At 47.0% G+C, this 11,536-nt stretch overlaps 2 protein-coding genes across 2 annotated transcripts in view; one reads left to right on the plus strand and one right to left on the minus strand.

Moving 5' to 3' along the window:
- Znf341 (zinc finger protein 341) overlaps positions 1-517 on the minus strand; it is a 48,641-nt gene extending 48,124 nt beyond the window's left edge. Inside the window, 1 exon segment of the mRNA XM_010628387.1 lies at positions 495-517. The gene's annotated coding sequence lies outside the window, so the exon portion shown is untranslated.
- Positions 518-6,991: 6,474 nt separating this feature from the next.
- Positions 6,992-11,536, plus strand: part of Pxmp4 (peroxisomal membrane protein 4) — a 14,685-nt gene continuing 10,140 nt past the window's right edge. Inside the window, exons 1-2 of the mRNA XM_010628388.2 lie at positions 6,992-7,187; positions 10,552-10,614. Of these exons, the coding sequence (XP_010626690.1) occupies positions 7,075-7,187; positions 10,552-10,614 (176 nt within the window). The 5' untranslated portion in view covers positions 6,992-7,074. The remainder of the gene's footprint in view (positions 7,188-10,551; positions 10,615-11,536) is intronic.

Here is an 11,536-nt window from a genome sequence, read left to right on the forward strand (position 1 = left end):
GCCCTGCTTCCATGACCCAGTCAGTCGCTGGCGCTTGTGGAACCTCATTCCCACCTCACCCGAATCTCCAACTCTACACGGACCCATATCCGCCGCACGCACGGCTCCCACCCGTTATCTGCACCGCCGTCCTCTCTCCAGACCTGATCGCCAACTCCGACCCAAGTCTTCCCCACCCTCAGTGTGTCTGAGACCCCAGCCTTACAGCATCAACCCCCATTCCTTCCTCACCCAAGCTTAGCAGTGTCACAGCCTCCCCTACACCAACAGTGCAACACAGATTCCACCCCTTGTCAATGACTTCCTTTCTCCCCATCCACAGTAGCTTTCACCTTTGCCTGTTGGGAGCACTGGTCTCTCCTTACGTGACACCCATCTCTGCCTGGTTTCGATCCCCTGTTGTTATTAACACCTTTTGGCCTTTTACCCTAACGTGGACTTCCCATCCCTGCCTCTCAGGACCCCTGTTCTCTCACATAAACCCCCAAACCCACCTCAGCCGCTTCCAGCCCAGCTTCATAGGGACCCCATCTCGGTCTCAGAGGACCCTGCTCCGCCCCCCAAGAAACACTCCTACACCTTTCTTGCATCTTCATTCATGCGCCATCAGCTGCTTACTGAGAGCTACAGGCACCCGAGTCCTACCATAGCTCTAGAAATTCAGTGGCCCTTCCCATGGAGTTGGGCATGTGGGAAGACATTCATTCAATCTTTAAATTTTATTTAGGGGCGGGCGATCTAGCTCAATGGTGCCGCCACCTGCCTCGCAAGCTCAAGGACCCGAGTTCGATTCCCCATACCACAAATAAACAAGCAAATAAAAATTAATTACAATGAGTGATAGGGGTTCCAAAAGAGGACCCATAGGCAACAAGGAAGAACTGAGGGGGAAACATAGGCATGGAAAGCAGAGAGGCACCATCAACAATGGCTCTCTCATTATCATGGCCTTTTACCGTATGCCGGGACGCCATGGATTTGACTCCAAATATTGTTTTTACATAATTTGTTTTAGCCTTAGCCAAAAGAATAATCAATGAAACCCTTAATTTTCAATTTCTTATATAAGTAAATGTAGAACAGCTCAAATATTTTAAAAGTTGAAGGTTGAATATGGTGGCACATATCTACAATCCCAGCTACTCAGGAGGCTAAGGCAGGAAGATCTCAAGATCGAGCCCAGCCTGAACAACTCCGTTTCTATATGAAAAAATAATTTTTGGGGGTACCAGGGATCGAACTTGATACCTTGCTCTTGTGAGGCAGGCAGTGGCACCACTGAGCTAAATCCCCAGCCCTCTAAATGAAAAATTTTAAAAGGGCCAGAAATGTAGCTCAGTGGTAGAGTGCTTGCCTAGCTTGCACAATCCCCTGGGTTTGACCATTAGTACCCCAGTGCTCAAAAGCTTTTTCATTCCCACTCCTCTCCCCTTGTGGAACACTGCCCACCACCGTTCTGATGAATTGCCTCACAACCCTCTGCCTGTTCACCCCTTCAAGGCCCAGCTCTACCCGTGAACTCCCCATCCCGCCTTGAATACCACCCTTGTGCTCTCCACTGCTACCACTGAGCCATCATCCCCCCTTGTGTGTAAGCGCTGAGCAAATCCACCCAACCCAGTCTTTCCCAGACTCCCACATCCCACTTCCTTCCTGGGAATCTTGGAGACCCAGGGTCCACCTGACTCTAAGGCCCTCATCTCCCTGCCCCTCTTCCTTAGGTTAACATTCTCATTGATCCACTGGCCTCACCTCTTCTGCAAATATAACTTCCTTCAGTACACCATTTTAAAAGCATTACTTTTTTAACGAGGCGGGGGGGATTTGGCTCAGTGGTTCTGCCACAAGGTCCCAAGTTCAATCCCTGGTACCACTAAATAAATAAATAAATAAATAAATAAATAAATAAATAAATAAACAAGGACCGTAGAGGGGCAGCCGAGGTTATGAAATCAGGTAAAGATATGGGCAAAGAGGCAGCCTGGGAAATGCTTGGATAACGGCTTGACAGATGGGACAGCTGAGTGGAGCATTCAGGGGTGTAGAGCCCCAGCAACAGGCTCTCCAGTCAGGCTGCCCCTTGCTACAAACTTTCCATTCTTTACTGCTGTCTCATCCTCCATGAAAATCTTACCAGTCCCATGTCCCATTCCCTTGGGGCCACCTGGTTGGCCCTGAACCTGGTGGCCAATCACAACTTACAGATTTCTGAAGTGAAGTAATACAGTCATTCCAGGCACTGAGCCAGGTAGGGAAGAGGTAAAGTTTGAGAAATGTCTTGCATCTGACTCCACAATGAGCGTTCAGCTACCTCAGAAAAGTTAAGTTTTCTACGTGAGAAGAGAAACATGAAGACCTTAAACCAGACTCCCAGTTGTTTGGGGGAGGTTGTTTGTTTGTTTGGGGTGTTTTTATTTTGTCTTGTTTTGAGACAAGCTCTCTCTATATAGCCCAGGCTGGCTTTGAATTCAGTCACAGGACCTTCTGGAGTGCTGGGATCACAGGTGTGTCACCCCACTCCTGGGTTCCGGTAGCCCTAGCAAACTAAGATAGTGGTTAAGATCAGAAACTCTAGTGGGAAGCCTGGCCCATCCCTTATATCATTTCAAATAAGTTACTTTGCTTCTTGGTGCCTCAGTTTCCCATAGGATAAATAGACATGTTTATAATACCTGTATCATAGGGTTGCTATGAGAGTGAAGAAACATACAAAAACAAAACAATAAAAACAAAAAATAAAAGTTTAATAACAAAGTACTCGGGCTGGGGTGTAGCTCAGTGGTAGAGACTAGCATTTATGTAACGCTTGATTCATCTCCAGCATGAAACAAAAACAGCAGTTGAACTGGGAATGTAGCACGGTGATAGAACACCTGATTAGCAATGCATGAGGGAGGAATCGACATTCATTTTGGGGGTACAAAATGGCAGGGAGCCAGGCATAGTGGCACAAGCCTGTAATACTAGCATTTGGGAGGCTGAGGCAGGAGGATCACTGTGATTTGAGGCCAGTCTAGGCTAAAAGTGAATTCAAAACCATCCTGAACTTGGGGCCAGGGATTTAGCTCAGTGGTTCCACCACTGCCTGTATTGCAAGCACAAAGTCTCAAGTCCCATACCCAGTACAAAAAAAAAAAAAAAATCCAGCCTGAGCTATATATCAAGATCCTCTCTCTGAAACAGGGGCACTCAGGAAACAATCTCTGGTACACAATAAGCTATCTACAGATGCTCTTTAAGTGAATTTTATTTCTTTAGACAAAGATGAATAAACCGGCCTATCCTGAAGGACCCAAGTGTTATGTAAAATAAAAGGGTCACCAGGCAACAGCGTTCGCATCATGGCAGCTCTTTACTCCTAGTAACCTGGGAGGCTCTTGGTGCAAAAATGTATTCCTCTGTATGATGAAGGCTTAGCAAATGATAGCTTATGGGAGGAACTTGCTAAACTAAATAATTTCTAAACATTCCCAGTGCAGGGCCAAACATCAAGAGTTATATCCAATTCTCTATGCAAGGAGTGGGGCACATTTCTAAAAGTTCTGTTTGGATTCTTTTCACATTTGCCATAATTTAAAAACAGTTTCTGCTAAGCATAGTGGTGCAACTTATAATCAATCCCAGCACTGTGGGAGGCTGAGGCAGGAGGATGGTAAATTTGAGCCCAGCCTGGGTGGTTTATTTAGTGACTTAGTGTCTGTCTCAAGAACTTTTTAAAGAGGGATGAGATGTAGTTCAGTGCAAAGGCCCTGAGTTCAATCACCAGTACTGAAAAAAAAAAAAAGAAAGAAAGAAAGAAACCTTCCTCTTTCCTTTTAGCTCTTTTCTAGATTTACATTTTGTATGCATTATTTTTAAACCTATGTCTGTGAGATATAATATCTGAAATCCACATTGATTTGATTTTCTTCCTGCTCTCTCGGGAGCCTAGTTACCAGTGACTGTGTGTGCCAGTCTTCCCTTGAAAGATTATCTGTGGTGGGCAGAGGTGATGGTGCACACCTGTTTGCACCTCTGCCCAAAACGGTGGCTGGAATTCTCCTTCGGGGAATATTTTCTCCCTGTTTCTGCCGCTGCCTCTGGTTGTACAAGGCTCCCCAGATTCAGGTCTGGTCTCTGTTTCTCAGTGAGCGGCCGAGTTGGTTTTGAGGATCCCCTCCAGGATGGGTACAGCTCAGATTCTCTGGGTTGAGTGTTCGTCTGTCTGTGTGATTAATCTATCTCTTCTATAGCAAAGGATCCTATTTTCTTCTTCTTCTCTGTCCCTTTTTGTGGGGGCTTTAGGTTGTTGATTTCCAGGTACTGGGCACTTTATCCTGGAGGAGCTGTGCTCGTGGCACTCACAGTTATGGCGTTTTTGGCTTCTGGCGCACACCTATAATCCCTGCACTCAGGAAGCTGAGGCAGGAGGACTGCTGTGAGTTCAAAGCCAGCCTGAACTACAAGGTGAGACCCTGTCTCAAAACAAACAAACAAAGGCCAGGGACTTAGCCCAGTAATTTTGTTGCCTGCTTTGCAAGTACAAGGTCCTGAGTTTGATCCCTGCTTAAAAAAAAAAAACAAAAAACTATTTGAGGTAATTAATTATCTGATAGATGTGCCCTTCTCTAAAGAGGTTTTGCTTGTTTTTTGCCACAAGTGTGGGGCATACCCAAACAGTTATCATGAGAACAAGGTTGCCAGTTTACAGTTTGAGATTTCTTGATCTACAAGGCTGTACTCCCTGGGCTACAGAGGATTCATCCATGATCACAACTTCTTAAGAAAGAGCTTTAAAAACAATCCCCCAAACTGGGCATAGTGGTTCACACTTGTAATCCCAGGACTTTGAGAGGTTGAGGCAGTAGATTTGTAAATTCCAACTCAGCCTGGGGAAATTAGTGATTGAGTGAGACCTCGTCTCGGAATAAATAAGTAGGCTGGGAATGTAGCTCAGTGCAAAGGGTTCAATCCCCTGTACCACCAAAGGAAAAAAAAAAAATCCCCGTGCCTTTCCCTTCAACTGTTCTACTCAGCACTCAGCACCACGCTTTTCCTGATGTTCTCTAGGACTAGTGGTATGAGCTGTGCAGCAGGTTCATTTCACATCAGACGGAAGGGTCAACCCCTTGGCATGTCTCACCTTCCTGTGAAGAGATTCTTCTCTAAGGCTCCATCTGGGGCAGGCCCTGAATTTTCATTTCTGACTCTTTTGCCCTGTGTGGCTAGCAAAGTGAAAGTCACAGGTTGAATACTTGCAAATGCCCTCATAGGCTAAGTGGTTTCCATGTTTCAGTATTTCAATCGTCTCGCTTCTGGTTACTGGTCAATAGTTGACCTGGGAATTCCTCACACTTTTAAGCTATATCTATATCTATATCTATATCTATATCTATTATTTAAAGCAGAAACTTCCTGTAGATTCACTTCTTGGACACACCCATCACCCACAGTGTGGCCGTGGCAGCCAGTGTGTTGGTGCACTGGCCTTGGACATGTGGATCTATGAATATGCCAAAAGGAAACCCATTATGCTGTATAGCTAATATGCATAAATAAAAATGATAATAAAACTAGGACTAGGACCATTTTCTCTTTCACTGACTTCCGACATTGTCCTCTGACAGTGACCCAGGCGATAATAAGTACTTATCACTAGGTGAGGGATTTAGCTAACTGGTTCTGCCACTTGCTTCACAAGTTTGATCCCCAGTAACAATTAATTAATTAATTAAAAGTACATATCACTAGCCCAAGTACAAAGGGGACACCTTCCCAAGTCACAGCCATCACGCAGTGTGTAGCTGTTACCAATGACAACTCCACAAAGTAACATAATATGTAAATGCTATCCATCAATGCTCTGGAAGATGACAACCCAAAATCTGTCACTTCAGCACACATCCATCACATAACAAGGGCTAAGGTTATATCAGAAAACATGACAAACAGCCTCCTTGTTCCCATGGAACTAAGAGTCTGCTAGGGTCAATGGACCATGAGCATGTAGCAAATAATTTCAAAACCAGTGTTTCTGGTATCAAAAAACAAGCAAACAGAGCCGGGCGTGGTGGCGCACGCCTGTAATCCCAGCACTCAGGAGGCTGAGGCAGGAGGATCGCTGTGAGTTTGAGACCAGCCTGGGCTGCATAGTGAGTTCCAGGGCGGTCTCAACTACATAGTGAGACCCTGTCTCAAAAAAACAAAACAAAACAACAACAACAACAACAACAATAAAACAAGCAAACAGACAGACAGTGCTCTAATCCCTGAGCTATGGGACCAACTGCATGTAGCAAACAATTTAAATATGTCTTAAATTATGAAGAAAATAAACCAAGACGATGAGTCAGCAGTGTTTTTTCTGTACTAGGTGTGGAACCCAGGGAGCGCTACCACTGAGCTACATCCCCAGTTCTTTAAAAAAAAAAATGTTTTTTTAATTAAATTAAATTTTGAGATAGGGTCTTGCTAAATTGCCCTGGCAGGACTCAGAACTTGTGGTTCTCCAGCCTCAGTCTCCCTCAATGCTGAAATTTCAGATTGTCTCACCACGCCTACCTAGAAATTTAGATTTTTAAGATTAAGTGTAAGACATGGATTGCCATGTGATTTATGCTTTAAGAAGATGGTTGCCACACTGGCTACCTTCTCAGAACTGTCACGGGTAAAGATGAGGCCGAGTCCCAGTATCACCACATAAAACTTGACTATCCCAACTCTGAGGGCGTCTCCTGTTAAAACCTCCCTCCAAACCCACTGGCTACACGCCTCCTTCCCAGTCCACCTGTGAACCGAACATGCCACTAAGGAAAATCCTTTTTGATTGGACAGGTCCGAGAGGGTGAGTTACTGTGATTGCTTAAAAGCTCTCCTTTCTCTTCCAATCAGATAGCTACTCCGAAAAGTAAAAGCGTCCCATATACTGTATAGACAAATGCACTTTATGATTGGCTCTTCCTTATGAGTGACGGCAGATACAGCCTATGGGCGCACCCCCGAGGCTGTACTACCTTGGCACAGAGGGTGCCTCCGGAACTGGTGCTGTCAGTGAGTGTCCAGCTGAGTCTTTCTAGTCCGCGCGTCTCCCGCGCTATGGCCGCCTCTCAGCAGCTGAAGGCTCTACTCCTGGCGGTTAACACGTTGCTGCGCAAGCGCCGCTACCACGCTGCGTTGGCCGTGCTTAAAGGCTTCCGGAACGGGGCAGTGTGAGTGGGGCTGTCGGGCGGGCAGGGGCTGAGGGCTCGGCTTGGCTGGGGTCAGAGCCAAAAGTTCGAGGCGCGGCGCCGCCCCTCCCCAGGTGCCCTTGAGCAGTCGTCATGTGTCTCTAGGTCTCGATAGTCACCATCTGTACGATAGGAGATGGATTTTGGCTTCTGAGCGCCTTGCCAGCGCGGAGTCCGGGCTCCCTCTGCGCTGTTTCTGGGTCCTCCTGCTTTACAACCTGGCGCTACTGGTTTGACCCTCCCTCGGCAACATCTGCACCCCCTTATTTGGGTCAGGCCGCCCTGCCTCGCTGTACGCTCTTTGGGCTGTCTGGCTTCCCTGGCTCCGTCCGCACAATAGAGAACTGAATTCTGCCCTTTAGTAGGCAGGCAGACACCTTCCCACTCCATTAAGCTGCCCCTGGGCTCACATCCTTATCCTATGACTGCAGGGCTAAGTCCTCATTTGGTACTGGGGACTCCTGGGAGGTGACAGTGGATGTGGGGTGGGAGAAGCTGCAAGTATTTTCCAGGCATGTTGATCTCACATTATCCTTGCATGAGGAGCTCCTGGGTCCTTTCACATGACTGAGCTTGGTCTCCTTTAAACTTCCTGCATAACAGCCACCATCTATTCAAGGCCTACTGTGCCAAAATTGGCAACAGAACAGAACAAACCAGAGAAAGGTTTGTGTCTCCCTTGAGTTGGCATCCTGGTGAGACCTTGTGTTTGTGAGGCAGGTAGCAGAACCACTGAGCTAAATCCCCAGCGTCTTTTACTTTTGTTATATTTGCACGATGCCCACCTGGATTATTTCCTCGCCTTTCTCAGGCCTCTGCTTAAGCCTCACCTACTTATTGAGGCCATCTGTGAATTCCCATCATCACAGGACTCAGTAGTTCACTTGTTTATCTTGGTGTTTTGTTTTGTCTTTGCAGTTCTGAGGACTGAACCTCATACATGATAGGCAAGCACTCTATCATTGCGCTGCATCCCCAGCCCTTAATTAATACATTTATTTATTTATCTATTTATTTTTGAGACACAGTCTTGCTATGTAGTCCAGGCTGGCCTTGAACTTGCTGTGTAGCCCAGGCTGGTCTCCCAAGTCATGGTGATCCTCCTGCCTCAGCCTCCCGAGCAGCTGGGATGACAGGCATGTGCTACCCATCCCTTGCTGTTATAGTCACTAGAAAGTGAGCTTCATGAAGACAAAACACCCCTCCCCAACACTGTGGTGTTGAGGATTGAAACCAGGACCTCAAATACACTATGCAAGCACTCTATCATTGAGCTACATCTCCAGCCCAAAGGCAGAAATTTTTACCTACTTTGTCCCTTTGTATACCCCTAGCATCTGCTACATATTAATAGAATCTCAAGTATTTATTGAAAAAAATGTATGAATCGATGTGTGCAAAGTAGGAATTGGCATCGTCCCCATTTTCTAGATGTGAAGACTGTGGCTTAGAGTTATATACCCATTGTGCATGTCATATCTGTTGGTCAGGGTTGAAGCCAGGATTCAAACCTAGAATGCCCAACTCCAGGGCCAGCCAGTGGTTTCCATAGGAACTCAGGGTCAAGTAGAAGCTTGTTCCCAATGGATCTGGCCAGGCCATAACAGCCACTATTTGGTGTGGCCATGGTAAGGTGAACCCTGAGATGATGTCAGGACAAAGCAGGAATGAACAGGAATCACACAGCCCCAGATACATCAGGTATTGTCCAACACTGGCTTTGCATACCTTCCCTCACTCCAGTTTTCCCTGTCCTATCAAAGGAACCTTCCCAGCCAGGATGAACATTTTAGGTCAGACCCTTGGGCTGTAATCTCATCCCTCTGTGTGTGTGTGGTACTGGAGAACTGAACCCAAAGCTTATGCACTGAGCTACATCCTCAGCCCTTTTTTTATTTCCAAGAATGGGTCTTGCTAAATTGTCCAGGCTGGGCTCAAACTTGCAATCCGCCTGCTTCAGCCTCCTATAGTACTGGGATTACAGGAATGCATTACCACACCCAGTTTAGTGCTTTCATTTAAAAAGTTTTTAAACCCTTCACCTAGCAGGGTGTGGTGGGACATTCCTATAATCCCAGCATTCTGGAGTCTGAGGCAAGAGGGTCCCTGCAAATTTGAGGCCAGCCTGAACTACATAATGAGACTGTCTCAAAAAATGAAAATTAGAGCTGGGGATTTAGCTCAGTGGCACTGCACCTGTCTCACAAGCTCAAGGTCCTGAGTTTGATGCCTGGTACGGGGGGAAAAAGCAAACACACATGGGCCAGGGATTTAGCTCAGTGGTTCCACTACCTGTCTCCAAAGCGCAAGGACCTGAGTTTGATCCCCGGTACCAAAACACACACACACACACACACACACACACACACACACACACACACACACACAGAAAGAAAGTGATGTCTTAGGGGCTGGGGATTTAGCTCGATGGCACTGCACCTGCCTTGCAAGCACAAGGTTCTGAGTTCAATCCCCAGTACCAGAAAAACAAAACAAACAAACAAACCAAAAACTAAGTAAATAAATCAAAGTGAAAGGCGGAGGGAAAAGCAGCCAGGTGAAGAGTGGGAAGAGCATTCCAGGTAGAGGGAACAGCCTGGATGAAGGCTGGGAGGCAGAGAACCTGATATGTCAGGAAGGGCAGGGAGCCCAGTGGGGCAGAAGCAGGAGGAGAGGGGTCCAGTGTGAAGCGGGAGAGGTGAGTGAGGGCCGAGTCTGAGGACCCTTTCAAGGCTATGAGGAGAAGCCTAGCTTTTATTCTGAAGGAGTAGAAGATATTGGAGGCCTTTAAGCTGCAAGTGATGTCTTGACAGTGTGGAGCTGGCAAGGGTGAGGCCCTGAGTTCCATTCCCAGCACCAAGAAAAGGCGATGTCAGGTGACCTGTTTCTAAAAGATTCGTCTGGGGCTGAGCTCAGTGGAGAGTGCTTGTCAAGCACGCTTGAGGCCCTGGCTTCCATCTCCAGAAGCTCAGATAACTAAATGGATGGCTGCAGTGGGAGTTTCAGGAAGGAGCCAGGGAAGCAGCTCCATGAGGTCAGTGGAGCAGGGCGTGGAGACCTTTTATTACATTATCTTCTTCCATCAAAAGTGTAACCAGCCCTCTGAGGCTTAGTATCCCATTTTATGATTGCAAAAAGGGAGGCTCAGAAAAGCCACAAGGTTGAGGCCACACTACCACAAAGAACTAGAATGTGAATCCAGACCTAATGGGAAAGCCAGAATTGTTTCTCCTCACAAAATGTTAGAATTTGCGGGGTGTGGAGAGGGGACAAACAGTCCAAGGGAGAGTCCAGCAAAAAACAAATGCACTGATGTCCTAATAACTGTTTTCTTTTGTTTCTACAGCTATGGAGCCAAAATCCGGGCCCCTCACGCGCTGGTCATGACCTTTCTCTTCAGGAGTGGCAGGTACCTACCTGCTCTGGATGCCCCTCAAACCAGGAGGGAACACGGTCAGCCCTCAGTGCTAGGACAGTGGAAGTAGCCTCCCTGCTGGGTCTAGCCTGCCCCCGCCACACCTCCTGGAGCCCAGCTCTGACCCTGTGTCCCTGCATGGAGATGCCCCCGGTGCCTCCAAAGAAGCCCTCCTTCTAAACAGAGCCTTGTGCTGACTCCCGCTGTGTCGGCACTGGGTTCAGGTCAGGGTTCCGGCACACAGAACTTACTACCATTCCGTGCCCACGCCCTGTGTAGCTCCACTCCACACACCTGCCCATGCCAACCTCCTTTCAGGGACGCCCTCTCCCCTGCCACCCGCCTTTACTTCCTCACAACCCTCCGCAGTTCTCTGCGGCTCACACCCTTGGAGAAGCTGTCTCTGCTCTCTCCCTTGCTCGCGTGTCTTGGCCTTCCTGTGTCTCACACAGCCCTTCTCAGCCCTTCTCAGGGACACACAGCTTTTATGCACACAGACCACCCGGACCCTAAGGAGGCCACACACAGGCAGCCTACTGCCAAGTCTAACTTGTTAGATTTTTCTTTTATTTCTTTGTTTTTTGCTTTGGAGGGTTTTATTTTTCCCCTTCTGAGCTTTTTTTTTCTTCTTTTGTAATACTGGGGATGGAACCTAGGGTATATGGCCTGAACTACTTCTCCAGCTGTTTTTTCATCTTGAGATAGGATCTTGATAATTTGCCCAGGGTAGGCTAGAATTTGCAGTCCTTTCCCTCAGCTTCCCAGGGTGGTAGAACTACACACTTGTACCACCATACCCAGGATGAATTATTAAAAAACAACAACAACAACAAAAAAGACCAAACCTGAACTTTTCAGCCAGTCATCAAAAAAAAAAAATTTTTTTTTTTTTTTTTTTTTTTTTTTTTTTTTTTTT

The sequence above is a fragment of the Fukomys damarensis genome, unplaced genomic scaffold (genome assembly GCF_012274545.1).
Source record: "Fukomys damarensis isolate Sample0158 unplaced genomic scaffold, DMR_v1.0_HiC HiC_scaffold_22, whole genome shotgun sequence".
NCBI classification, from domain to species: Eukaryota; Metazoa; Chordata; class Mammalia; order Rodentia; family Bathyergidae; genus Fukomys; species Fukomys damarensis.